The sequence below is a fragment of the Egretta garzetta genome, unplaced genomic scaffold, assembly GCF_000687185.1.
Source record: "Egretta garzetta isolate BGI_Z169 unplaced genomic scaffold, ASM68718v1 scaffold34, whole genome shotgun sequence".
In the NCBI taxonomy this organism is placed as follows: domain Eukaryota; kingdom Metazoa; phylum Chordata; class Aves; order Pelecaniformes; family Ardeidae; genus Egretta; species Egretta garzetta.
In genome coordinates this window covers 3508182-3522136 of record NW_009259586.1, presented here as the reverse complement: position 1 = coordinate 3522136, position 13955 = coordinate 3508182, and the positions used below count along the sequence as shown (strand labels likewise).

The 13955-nt window shown below is 49.2% G+C and overlaps 1 protein-coding gene across 3 annotated transcripts in view; it reads right to left on the bottom strand.

The window, feature by feature from the left end:
- Window positions 1-6: 6 nt before the first annotated feature.
- Window positions 7-13955, bottom strand: part of UBE2O (ubiquitin conjugating enzyme E2 O) — a 63348-nt gene continuing 49399 nt past the window's right edge. For all 3 annotated transcript variants that reach the window (XM_035893321.1, XM_009637822.2, XM_035893322.1), the window contains exons 10-18: window positions 12921-13075; window positions 11319-11431; window positions 10096-10221; window positions 8618-8707; window positions 5594-6251; window positions 4527-4663; window positions 3813-4016; window positions 3040-3097; window positions 7-1346 (exon numbers count right to left, since the gene is read on the bottom strand). In XM_035893321.1, coding sequence (XP_035749214.1) covers window positions 583-1346; window positions 3040-3097; window positions 3813-4016; window positions 4527-4663; window positions 5594-6251; window positions 8618-8707; window positions 10096-10221; window positions 11319-11431; window positions 12921-13075 — 2305 coding nt within the window. In that variant the 3' untranslated portion in view covers window positions 7-582. The remainder of the gene's footprint in view (window positions 1347-3039; window positions 3098-3812; window positions 4017-4526; window positions 4664-5593; window positions 6252-8617; window positions 8708-10095; window positions 10222-11318; window positions 11432-12920; window positions 13076-13955) is intronic.

Below are 13955 nucleotides of genomic sequence, written 5' to 3'. Positions count from 1 at the left end.
CGGAAGAACCTCGTAGCTATTGGTGAACAACTAAGACTAGAGCAACTCCATATGGTGTAGACAACTTCAATGCAAACACAGTCCAATGTCTAAGTACATTAAGCTGGGGTAGACTTCATAAAACCCATGGTAACGCTGAGAAAAATGAAAGACTGGGAGGGCATTGCCCTTCATTTCCAGATACTACTCCTGGCTTGAACCCACCAGAACAAACTGCTGGGTGTAGCGCTGGGTGGGAAGAGTCCTTGTGCGGAAAGGTGCCCCAAGATGAAAGTGCAGAGGGAACGTGGCTGCAAGACTGCTTCTGTGCAGGTCTCAAATCTTACCATTGCAGGGTCAAACTCGCAAGAGGAGCACGTACATGGGACAGGGGGAAGGAAGAAGGGCTGGGGGCAAAATGTTATTCATGCTTAGACAACCTTTCCTCGGAGGAGCAATCAGGCCTACCACCTTCTTTGGAACAAACCAAGCTGAGGAAGAAAAGCTGGAAGGAGAAGCCAGTTTACTGGTAACAGCATTTGCCAATTTCCTTTCTGCTGCTTTCCCTTCTCCCCTGCACCTGCCTGTCCCTAACCTGATGGTTTATTTGTCCTCTGTCCACTCTGGTATATTGGCCCCTGCTAAGGCAGCCCGGTACTGCTGCAAGACACCGCGGATGCTTTTAATGAACCCCTTGGACAAAGGGAAGAGGGGGAACCCAATATCAGGGTAACCACTCTTCTCTGGAAGAAAACTCCTGTAGCTCTTTCTCCTTTTCTTTGGTTTCACACTAGGCTGCAAGGCAGAGTCCTGGGCAGCCTTCCCCTCGTCCGTTCGGTCTCTGGCCAGGTCTACCCCCCTGGCTTGGCCTGTGCCCTCTGAGTCCGAGTACTGTTGGAAATCACCGGCGCCGGGCGTCGAGGTTGTGAACTCTGAGTCATCCAGCTCCTCCTTCCCGTCGAGCGCCGAGTCGGAAAGTTCGGCAGCTGCCCCCTGCTCCAAGCTGCTGCCGTACTCCCCCAGAGATCCCGCATTGTCTCCTGGGCTCTCAGCCAGGGTGCCGCAGGCAGAGAGGAGGGAGGCAGAATCTGCCCCGTTGGCCTGTTCGTGGCTCCTCTCCACCAGCTCATTCGTCTCCAGCCAGGACTCGATGCGGGATACCAGGCGCCAGCCGTTGCAGCGAAAATGCTCACGGATTTCGTGCTCAAAGACTTCCACCGGCCTGCGCAGCAGCTGCATCATGGACTGCACCACCCGGATCAGGGTCATCTCATTGTAGCAGCGACTGTTCTCGTAGCCCTCCTGGAGGCCCCGGTCGCTGTCAAAGCCCGCCTCATTGTAGTAGGGCTCATTCACTAGGATGAGACCTGTCAAGAGAAGGAGAGAGCAAGGGGTTAAGGGAGGAACTTTACTGTGAATCACTGTCTGAGGCAGACACTGCTGGTCTCCGATCTGCTGCCAAGGTGGCTGAGGTTCAAGGGTCACCGCACCACCTCTCTGAGGCATCATGCCAGCTTCCCCCACAGCCACACTGATGCAGGCAGCTCAGGGAGGGGACAGCAGGAGAACACAGAACAGGGAATCTGTGCTTTGACTTCAAGCAGGTAGCAGAGGCCAGGCTGGACAACCAGGAACCTGCAGGATGCACTGGACTGGTATCAGAAGGGGAGCACTTGTGTGAATGGGTCTGTGGCCTTCTGCTAAGGCAGTGGGGATCTCGAACACTCCTGAAAGCGGCATTCAAGATGCTTGGCTGGCAAGAACAGTCTTCCACCACTGCAATGCAGAGGGCACACAACAGCAAAGGAGGTCAAAAGGGCAGAAGGGGAAAGGTTTCAGAGCTGCTTTCCCTTCCCTCCCCTCCTAGCGAAAGGAAAAAAAAAAGCCACCCCAGAAACACACCCAAAGCTTTTTCTTCTTAAGTAGTTTCTTTTTTTTCCCCCCCTCCTCCTCTTAATCAGAACAAAGGCCAGTCTTCAGTAACAGGCTCGGAGCTGGCCAGGTCCTATCCTATCCAGCCTAGTCCCATCAGACAGCGCAGTTCTGAGACAGCGAATGCTGTGACAAGTCACCCGTACCAAGCTTTCTCCTGCTTGCTTCTTGTCTAATGCAATTACATGTATGTAGCAATGGCACCAATACTGCCAGGCTGCTGGCAGGTTGCCACAGACTGCATTAGAGCCAGTGGAGGTGAGATCATAAGTCTCTTAAAGCCCAGGCAGCAGGAGGGGGAAAGGAGGTTTTTCACTAGCATCAAGTTGCTCCAGTAAAACATTTAGTATTTCACTTTCTAAATTTGGATCCCCAGCTTCGTAAAAAAAGAAAAGGCTTTTCTTGTGGTGTCGTTGCCCTACAGAAGGATACAAGTGGACTGTGAGACCTCAGAGGAGCAGGAGTTGCCTGCTGACTGCAGGCAGGAGCCCTCGCTTTGTGTCAAAGGTTTCTCAAGTCACATGCCTGGGCTCCCTGCACAGAAAGTTGGCCTTGAGGAAGAGATTTGATTTAGTCTGTCTGCTCTCAAACTAGATATGGCAGGGCAAAGCCCTATGGCAGGAAGCCCTGGGGCTGGTCTAGACACGCCCCTGATTATTCTCTGCTTCAGAAGGAGCACAACACCATCATGCACAAAAACATACCCAGGGTAGGATGGGTGGGTGACTCAGCGGGGATAAAAAAAAAAAAAGTCCTGCAAAGGAAGCCCAGTTTAGCAACTTCAACTAACTTTGGTAACTGGCTGAGGACACAGTGGTTCACCTTTGACAGCTTGTAATAACAAGCAAAACAGCTCTGTGCTTAGCTGCCATGGAGGAGAAGGGAAAGCGTTGTGTCCGAGACCTGGGATGCAGCCAAAAATCAGGGCATGAGAAGAGCTTGCACCTGCTTTGACTGCTGAACTGGAGAGATAAGGACACTGCTTTGTCCAGCAAGGTGAGAGCAAAAGGCAGCACTAAAACTCTGCTGGGGTTGCAGATCCCAACTGTGTGCCCCCTGCCCCTCCAAGCTTGCATCCCCTCCTCCCTCCGCCTTTTCCTGTCCTGCAGGCTCTGCAGAAGCATTTACCTTGGATGGAGATGAGTACTTGAAGGAGGCTGGATTTACTGGTCCACCTTTCTGTACCCTGAAACGCACATACAAATGCATTAAAGGGCTGAAGCACCATCAGTTTGCTCTGTAATAATTGTTAGCTGAAGTGAGGCCCCAGTTTTTCTGCATCCCTGTCACTAAGGTCCTGTGGCTCCCAGGAGAAACAAGGGACTGACTCAACAAGCATGTGATGTGCTAGTGTCCCATCGTACCAACCCATCTCTCTGTTACTTTTTGCCAGCACCGCACCCCATCAAGCCAGTTCTGCCTGGAACACTAACCCTACACACCAGACACCAGCTCCAACCCCTCCCCTGCTGCCCTGTGGATCTACCTGCCCCAAACCACAGCATTTCCCTGGCTCCGTTTACTCCACGTCTCCAGCTAGACTTTGTGCCACACTATGTGATTTGTCTGCAGTGTGAGAGACAGGGACCCAAACCACGGGAGAACACCCCGTGCTGGTATTGGCATGCCTGCTCTGTCCAATCATGGCACAGCCCGGCTGGTCTGACCACAGGCTTCTCATCAAGCAGGGACAGACAACAGCCAAATACAGTCCCAGAAAAAGCCAAACTACACCAGTTACCTACTCCAGACATCTAAAACAGAGCCCAAAGCCACAGCTATCCCCAGCTCAAGCATCACCTAAGACCAGAAGCCACCCAGGACTCTCGACCTGGTAGGAAGTGGCTTGTTCCAAAAGCAGCCTGGCACAACCACTGGCTCCCCGCGGATGAAAGCGTTACCTTTCCTATCCACGTCCCCAGGAGGCTGACACACACTTTGCCGTTGTCATACAGGTTGGGATTCAGTCTCCCACTGCACTGGGAAAGGTAGCGGAAGAGAGGTGGGACAGCAGGGTAGATGTTAGGGAGCTGGATATCGAAGAGAAAGAGGCCATCTTCATAGGGCGTGCGCGTGGGCCCTTTTATAAGTGCTGAGAAAAGATCCTGTGGAGAGAGGCAATATAAGCCAGGCGCTGTGGAAAGTCCTCTTACCCTAGCAGGGTTGTATTTTATATGGAGGGAGAGAGGGGATGTGATTAACTCAGCCCTTGCAAGAGTCCGCTCAAGCAACGCATCTCAGGGCTCCTTCCCCCGAGAAGCTGCACTTCTGCTATGGCCTGATGGCAGACCAAGCCTTCAGATCTGAAGCGGGGCTTCAGAGGATGGCCAGCAATCACCAAGTTGCTCACACCAGCCCCACGTTGGCTGGCTGGCTTTCCTGCTTGGTGGGACAGGCAGCCCAGTGGGCAAAGCACCCAAAATAAGCTTCCTCCCCACTGTTTATCACCCTGACTTGGGGAATGCAATAGCAGCCGTTTGTGGTAATTATGGCCATATTTCACATGCTGCACACATTCCTGCAGCCCTAATGCAAAGGATTACAGCTAAGCAGAGAAAGCAATCCAGATGCTGAGCCCAGCACTGACACACAGGCATTTGAGAGCAGACACTTGCCATTCGATCCTCAAAGGTTTTAACCATGATGCCATCAGGCAGGGAGGTGGCCAGAAGAGCCATCTCTTTCCGCACGGTGCTAAAGAACTTCTTTGCTTCTGGGGGCTGGAACTCCATTTTCTTGAAGGCATGGGTATCTGTGGGGCAAGGAGGAAAACGGGATTAAAGTCTGCCTTTGGAAACTGCTGCAGGTTCCTTGTGACAGCAAATCTACCCACATGTTAAACCTATAATTTGGAAGAGTTGACTTGCTTTGGTGCTGAGCCAGGAGGCAGCCTAGAGATTATTTGCTTTTTCCCCACACTGTAGAGCAGCCACAACCTGCATCTCCTGTTCTCATGGTCCTGCACAACATTGTCCCTGTGCCCCACAAGAAGCCCTGTCCCACAGCCAGGAGAGTGATGAATTGCACAAAGTGATGACCCTTTCTCTGCAAAACCTGAGCATAGCTCCCCATCTTTATTTATACACACCTGCAGGTTCAGAACAGTTTGGCCACCTTTCCTTCTCACGTCTGGCCCGGCTGCCTGGCTCACCAAGCACCTTGGGCTCCGCTGTCACCAGTGTTCCATACAACCAGATGCTCTTTTTTATTTTTGGCTGATTAACATTGGCGCAAGTGAACAAGGACACTCACCCACCAAGGACACCCAGCACAAGAACACCAGCTGTTCCTGCTCTGCTTCTCAACCAATCCATCCCTGCAAAAAAGCCTGAACAAACCCTGTAGCTTTCAAGAAAGTATCTGCAATGGAAAGCAACGGATCGCCACAGCCCTCCAAAGGTAGTTACCAACGTGGACAAGGGGAAGCCCACTTCGGTGGCTTGAGAAGTTACAGGAGTGCCTAGAGATGCCATCTAAAAGCCAGGTTTAAGTCCCAGAACACACTGTGCTACAGAATTAGTCTTAATTTCTCCTTCCCAATTAATGAGCTGTGAAAAGGACTAGGAAGAAGAGAGGATACCCAATCCAAATGGCCTAGAAGCAGAGGCTTTGGAGAAAGAAACACTGCAGGACAGCAATGAGGGACAGGGTATCCCACACTGGCCTGACCTGACACACTCACCCGGAGCATACTCCAACACGGAGAAGACTTCTCCCTTGGCACTGGTGAAAGTGACCCCAGGCTTGCCTCCACTCTGCTGGCAGAGTACTGGTGTCTCACTGGGCCACTCTGACCTCACTGGTGTCTGTGCTTCTGCTTTTTCTTCTTTCTTCTCTGTCTCCACCATGGCTTCCATCTTTTCCTCCTCCGCAATAGCCACATTATCCAAGGTCTTCTTTAGATTTTCCTGCAGCTTTTTAATATCGTCCAAGAACTTCTTCTCCCGAGTGGGTTTTTCCAGCTCCACAGTTGGGGAGGTGGGAGAACCAGTCAGCAGCTGCTCCACAGTCATATTTTTCAGGCTTTCCAAGATCTTGATGGCCTCCTTTAGTTCCCGGAAGCTCTTTGGGGCTCCATCCTTGCCAGCTTTCTCTGCAGCAAGATCTGCAACTGCCATAGCCACAGCTCCCTGGACTTGTTCCTCTACTTTTTTCACCTCCTCTGCTGCCGGCTCCTCAGGCTCTAACTCCTCAATTTTTGGGTGGTCGTCTTCCATGAGGCCATTGTCTGTTTCCCAGCTGTCGCTTTCATCCTCCCACTCAGAGGATGCCCCGCTGGTGCTGCCGTCAACAGAATCGTAGTCTGACTCCTCAATTTCTGATTCAATATTGTATAAGTGCTAAAGGAGAGCAGAATTACAAGAATCTTAGGCTGAATCACAGACTTTTAGTTCTTTAAAATGCAAGTCAGTTCTCCCCATGAAAAGGGAGTTTCCATCTAGGACTGGTTGGGCTGTTTCAACACCTTCCACCTATACCAGGGTGGAATGTTTTTGATCCAAATAACGTGCTCATCAATGACCATCGCAGATTATGAATCAGCATAGCCCCATCCTCCACCTTTCAAAGTAGGGCATTGGGGGGAAAACTAGGGCAAGTTCTAGGTGGGCTGTGGCCATCCCAGTGGCTGGGATCCAGCCAAGGAGAGCACGCAGGCACCAAACAGCTACCTGGATGCCTCAGGGTTTCTGAATGCAAAGCTAAATTCAGGATGTATTTGGTATCATGTGTGGAGTTAGTATTTCTGGTCCTGCTTCTGCACCAGCAACTGTGTTGGCACAGAGCCCTGGTTTGGCTGCCTCCAGACTCCACTCTCTGTGCTTTCCACAGAGACAATGCTGGAACCAGGAAAACATTCCCACACCAGCTTTCTTCTTCTGTGGCACACAACGCTGCTTTAGCTGTTGTATGTCACCACTACTTAAAATTCAGCTGGGACAATGAAGCCTAACCCAAGTTGCTGAATAAGCTCTTACATAAAACATTCTCTTCCCCTTCACTACTGGAAGCTGAGCCCATCCACACTCCGTCTAGCCTCACCTGTTATAATCACACTTCTGCACATGCTATGTCTCTCACAAGGCTTCCCTGCAGAAGCTTACAGGCATACTCCAGCTACGAGCTCCAACATAGAAGCAGGGGAGCAAGAACAACTTTGTAAGCCTGTGTTAGGAGTTTCATGATGGAGCATTTTATCCACAGGCTTCTGACACTTGAATGATGGCCCAAGAATCCTCTTAATCTTGTAAGATATGACCCCAGAGGCTAAAGCGCATGGACACTCAGTCATCTTGTCAAAGCATTGAACTGAACCAGCACTGTTCAGCTAGTCCTGTGCCACCCAGAGACAGGCAGCCAGCAGAGGTTAGTTGGGTTCAACACAAGTGACTGCAGGCAGGAAAAGCCATCAAAACTCACTGCCCTCAAAGCTAATTCAAATCCGAGTCAGAAAGTTAATTAGCCAGTTATGCCATCTTTATTTTTAGAGCTGAGAAAAAGCACCCAGACAGCCCGTCTCTGGGCACATGGACAGGCATTGATAAATCACAGTTTTACCAACTGATAACTCACGCTCCTGACATTTCCCCAACTCCCATAATTACGCAGACAAGCAGAATCGAAGGGACTGGCATGACACAGCAGGAGCTGCTGCAGAGCCCCAGCACCGCAGTGTGAGAACAGCCCTTTGTGGAGCACACATCAGACCTCCAATTGTGCCTGTGATCCAAGCACATGTGACAACAGGGGGAAGGGAGACAGCAGCCTGCTTTGTAATGCTCCAGTCCACTGCCATAGTGCAGGCATTGACTATTCTACTGTAATTAATGCAGAGCTGCTTGGTTTAAAAAGAAATCTTGATCAAGTGCTTTCTACTTGCAAACGCATCTCGGCAGTGGAGGCAGTGGTGTTCTCTGCTACAGTGACAGAGATGGGACCCTACAGAGGCAGGTCTTCTCTTATCTCTAGGCTGCCTGCCTTAATTGAGGTAACAAGGAGAAGAGACATGGGAAGATACTGTGCATGGAGTAGTGAATAAGATTACAAGACAGTACAACAAAAACCTCAGAACAACGCAAAAGACAAATCAATGGGCTTAAGTGGATTAGTGTGGCTATATCTACATTTTTAAGTTCACACTCAACTCCTTTTCCTCCCTGCCCTGGGAAGAGATTTGGGTCTGACCCATAGGTTAACTAAGGTCACAACTTGTGGCTCTAGCCCAGCTTCTGGAGGAGCTTCTTTAGCCAAAGAAAACACTATGGTGCCATTTCACAAGCAAGACAGAACAAGCAATCATCTTTCAGCAGTGCCTTAGTTGGGCAACACAGCGAACCTGGGCTCAAGTCAGAACTGATGATTCCTGAGCTCTGCAACCCCTTCTGCAAAGCAGCAGATGCTGGAGGCCAGGAAAAGGGTTGTGGTCAGAGCTGTGAACATGCAGTGCAGTGTGTGAAGGGAGCAACATACTTTCTTATTCTCTATACTCAAGAGCAGTGAGGACCAATTAGTTGCCCAGTCCTCCTGACAAAGGAAGGATTTTCTTGTGCTAACAGAATTGGGAAGCCCTCCTATCATATGGGAAAGCAGCAATAAAGAGAGCAGGATTCCCATACCCAGTGAATATCTCTGCACCCAGGATTTAAAACCAAGATTTGTCACTCAGCTAAGAATTACAGGGATATTGCGAGCTGGAACAGGACCTCACCTGAGGCAGAATGATAGTCTTGGAGTTATCAGCCCACACCACTTCCACTTTACTGCTGACATCCACACGAGCCACCTGTCCGACTGAAGGCTGTGGGAAAAAGAACAGTTTGTCAGTCCCTTTTCTTTCCTAGGCATTTCAGTGCAAGAGCCAGGCAGGTTTTGAGAAATAGATATTCCCCATGTTGGAGATCCACCTAAAGCAACAATTGCAGGAGTCCTGGGGTCCCATGCTAAGAGGGAGAAGAATCCTACAGATGTGGGGTTTCCATGAGAAACACCCCACAACACTGCTACGGAGATGGGGAAAATCCCCTCTGCTCCCAAGTAGGAGAGGACCAGGGGGGTTGGTCTGGCAGCAGATCCCAACTTCTGGCCAGGACCAGGGCCATCGCAGGGCTGTGGCCTTTCCATGGGCAGCACCGCTGGGGTTGTGCCAGCAAGGGGACAGGACCGTCCCCTGAATCGGGCTGCCCTCTAGCGTGGTGCCAACAGCGGGCCCCTGTGCTCTGACACCCAGCACACTGGGCTCACAGCAGCGTCTCCCAGCAGAGAGCACGGGCGTGAACAGACAAGCCACAGTTGGCACAGGGTGTGCCCGGTAAGTAGCATCTTGCACTGGAAGGTTTTTTAGGTCAGCTGAGCAAGCTCAGATGTGTTTCACACTGCTGAAACTAGAACCTCAGTAAGAGCCACACTGTATCTTTTAACCCTTTTTTAGGGCAGCAGTCTCAAAAGCTGAAAGTCTTCCCTGCACAGTAACGAAGTGTGTATGCTCTACAATATAAGTTGTTCCCTCTTCCTCCTCAGGAGATCAATCAGCTCAAGAAAATTAACATGTACACAGTAACTCAGATGAAAACCAGAGCTCTAGTCTTCTGGTGCCAAGTGGATTTGTCATGAAACTGGTTTCATGACAAATCCACCTTCACTCTTGCTCAGGAACCCACAGAATCAGAAGTTACTCTAAAACCCTAAGCAAATTTTATTAAAACCCCTCAGGCATATGTTCGATTCTTGTCTCAACTTTGTTCTTGCTCTGCTATAGACTGTCTCACCAAGGTCAAAGGCTATCAAGGTTACATCTCCATCAGAATTCGGGATTTAGAATCACAAAATCCTTTGGTTGGAAGAGACCTTCGAGATTGAGTCCAACTGTACCTGTCCACTACTAAACCATGTCCCTAAGCACCTCATCTACCCCTCTTTCAAATACCTCCAGGGATGGTGACTCAACTACTTCCCTGGCCAGTGCCTGATAACCCTTTCAGTGAAGAAATTTTTCCTAATACCTAATCTAAACCTCCCTGGTACAACTTGAGGCCATTCCCCCTCATTTGATATGTTACTCACAACAACAGGGGACATCGATACAAAACTAGCAAGCTAGGGAGTTTAGGATGCTATGTGGGGCTTAAGGCCCTCGTCTCCACTAATACCTGGGGACAATGCAGTCACATAACTGTGCCCAGAACCTACCTCATCTTCCTTAGCCGTGGCTCCATCCGAGTTGCCTATGCGAATCACAATGTCAGTCGTGCGGAAGCGAAAGTCTGGATGATCAGCAATATCGTACACACTCACATCCTCCTCCTCCCCGATCAGCTGTATCGGAGACAGAACGCGAACACGTCAGCTCCAGGATGCTGCGCTGACCTTCGGAGCAAGCTTTCAACACTCGAAAGTACTTCATGTTATATTTTGTCAATTTTCAGTTGCTCCAACAGCCTGTAAGAAGCTGTTAATGTGTTCCTTCTTGTCACTTCATCCTGTAGCACATCAATCAAGGCACAACAACGAAGTGAAGCAGATATTCTATCTCATCTGCTCATCCTCGCCTTTACTTCAGGTTCCACATCACAACAATCAAGACATGCAAGAGCAACACTTTATTCCCTTCTGAACACGCAGATTTCTCAAAGCAGTTAATTGGGGCCCAAAGCATTAGAGTTGAAAAGATCCAAGGCAACAGGAAGTGTCTGACAAAAAACTTGTCAATTAATGGGAAATATCTTTCCTTTGATTTCTCCTGGAGGAAGAGCTCTAGGAGCCCACAAATAATACCAAGAAATGGGTAAAGTGGAGCACAACCCCAGGCCAGACCGATGTTCTGCTTCTGGATGAAAAGGGCCCTGCTCAGTTACGCCAATGCAGTCTCCCATCCTAAGGCAGAAAGCAGTACACCAGATTTGTGTGGTTCGAGTCCCCCCCTCATCTCCAACTAGACCATAGTCTATCAAGACTCTGCGAAATACAATGTTCCTACAAGCCCCAAGAAAAACGTATTAGGGTGACTACAGGCCACAGTGCCTGGCAGGGGCAAGCAGGACAACATGCAATAGACTGATTCTCTTTCCAGGAACTAGCAAAGACATGGGAAGGAAAAATTCTTACAGTGAACTCAAGAAATCAACTGCCTGTGACAACTTCAGCAAAAATCCATACCAGAGCCTGACATTGACTATGGGATGTAAACCCTCTGCTCTGTCTTCATTGCCTTGCAGACATCTACAAATACGAAGCAACACCATCTCTAGCTAAGCCTCCCCAGGCCCAAAAGCACATTGCTGTTCCTGTCCTCAAGGACAAACTCCACTACAGAGCTGACTCCCAGGCTTATCCGTGTTTATCTGTGAAGCTTGTGCTGTTTTGTGGATGCTTTCTCTTATCTGGTTCCAACAGGCACTGGGTCTTGCACTTACCTCCACATCATCTCCGCTGGATTTCAATTTGAACCACTTCACCACACAGGTACGGCCAATATGGTCACCAGACTGCACAACTCCATATAATCCGGGGTCCTGGGAGCTCTGAGCTTTTGGTCGCAATGGTAGGGAAGAAAATAGACAAGTTAAGTGGAGGAGCACAGACTTTGCACAGAAACTGAGGCTGTCAGCTCCCAAGTTCTCACAGCTGAAACTTTCCGCTTCTGAATGGCATGAGGAAAAACAGGTCTTCCTACACCATCAAAGTTGTGCTCAGCTAACGAGTTGCATTTTAATGGGGCATGAAGTGATGATAAAGTAAGATTACATTGCATTGGACTGGGTGAACACATTCACTTTGGGACCACTTTTGAGCTCTGTCAACAAGAGAAAACACGCTGTCACCTCAGTGCTCTGCTCTCCAAATTAGCTCTGCGCCAAAACTGTCAGAATTTCTGGCCAGGCTGGCCAAGAGCTCCCTGAGAGCAGCTCTGGCTGCCAAGCTCTTCATCTAGAAATGTGCCACCCACAACAGTTTTGCTCCTCTGGAAAAATAGACTGGACAAGGGTGGAAAGCATGCATACATGTGCATACATGCATCGGGGATCCAAAAGCACCAAAGCTGGTCCTGGGACCACCTCTCTAGGCCTGGGCTGTTATCCAGCACACTGGTATCCAGATACCTTTCAGATTTATCTGGCTGACAAGATCAACCTCCCAGCATCCTTAGCAGGGGGACGCAAGGAACTGTGGGAATCTCAGACTGCTTGGATAGTATGTTTGATGGACAGAGAGTAATACAACTTCCCAGAGGCCAAACTAGAATGGTAGAGCTGGATAGTTCAGTTTCTACAACCATGTCTAACTTTAGTTTCCACAAACCATGTCTAACCCACATGACCAGTCATCAGAAACAGCTACACAAAACAGCATCTTTTTTTTGCTAAGCCAGCTTTCCCTCTTCCTACTCTGACAGTATCTTGTGCTCCCTACTGTCGAGGGTCTATCCCTGCTAGAACAGAAGAGGAGCTGAGAGCCAGATGGTGTGCCGTCAATATTTCATATCCAAAAGCTGTAAATCTCCTTGAACTTGTACTGTGACCCTCACTAGCATCACCAACTGGTTTGGTCAAGGAAGGGATGCAAGATCTCCGGATTCCAAAATCCTCCAAGAAAAAATGGAGGGTCACAATAAGTAAGCCCTACAGAGAAAGCAGCGCAAGCTGTTAATTTCCCTCCTTATTCTGTGAGAAAGCTCAGAGCCGTTTGTGCTTTCAAGGAGAAGGTGGGCCACCTCTACTCTACAGAAATACTGAGAATCCTAAGCTTTGTTCCTTGGCAGTTCTTGCTTTCACATCTTGCCTGTTGACGTAGTTCAACCTTGGTGTTTAAATAATGGTTCTCTGCCGACATTCATGCTAAGTCACCTGAATCACTGACCATCCCTTGTTAGGCTCTTGTGCCTACCTCAGGTAAGTACTACTAACAGCTACCATAAAAAGGGCTACAATGTACATTAGGAGATCCAGATTGAAGAATACTTCACAATTAAGAGCATGTTTGTTCCCTGAGAGCAGCATTGTTTTGACACCCAGTACCTCTTTTGTCCACCACAAAATCCCCAGGGCAGAACTCGTTGTTGTCCAGATGGTGGACTGGAATCAGCTCATTGGAGCGAATGTTTGTCTCCACAGTGCCATCCTGCCACATCACGTCAGCTGAAGTCATCGTGGTCACCACTTCTACAGCAACCCTGGGGACACAGAAAGGCAATGAGTTACCAGACGGAATGTGCAATGAGCACAACCAGAATGTGATGCTGCCAACATAAGGAATCAAGATGGGTCTCAGCAACACAAGGGTACACATATCAGCAGGCTGGGAAGCAAGTCAGGAAGCCCCATCTAGCCCCAGTGGAAGCAGCTACACAGCAGGCTTTGTTCTGATGGCTTCTCAATCACTGCAGATGTTACATTGCTGCAAGTCGATACTGCAGGAGTTTCCTTCCAGGGAGCTGATGCTGAGCTCACTTTTATTCCTAGTGGAGCAAATTAACATCTACTAGCACCCACTTTCTATCCCTGGCAGAGGCACAATGGGAGCTTCATATACTTTGAAACTTAAGATCTTCTCCACTGAAGCACCTTCTAGCCTGGCAGCTCTGAGGAGTCTTTGAAGATAGGAGCATGGGACTGGAAAGGAAAGATAAAGCAGCATCCATCTCAGCTCTTCCAGAAAGGAAAAAAAAAAAAAAAAAAGGCAACACACTGAATGTGGGTAGAGCAAAAGGATTTTGTTTAAAAGAGACACATCTCCTTCCCAGCTGTTCAAACACATACGTGTGTGTCTGCAGCTCAGAAATGAAATCCAAACATGCAACAATGGACCACACACTGGTACTCTGCCATGGAGCTTGACGGAGTTGCTTCAAGAGACAAGTTGCTTGGGGGCAGGAGCCTAGCTGGACAGGCTCTTCTAATGAACCCTCCACCATTTTCATGTCTCCTCAGCACAGAACAAATTAAATCCCATGCTGATTTTAAATTTTGTCTTTATTTTGCTGGCCAGGCCTTCCAGACATAACACAAGTGCTGCATTTATGCTGATTTCAAGTTAAACCATAAAGAAAATAC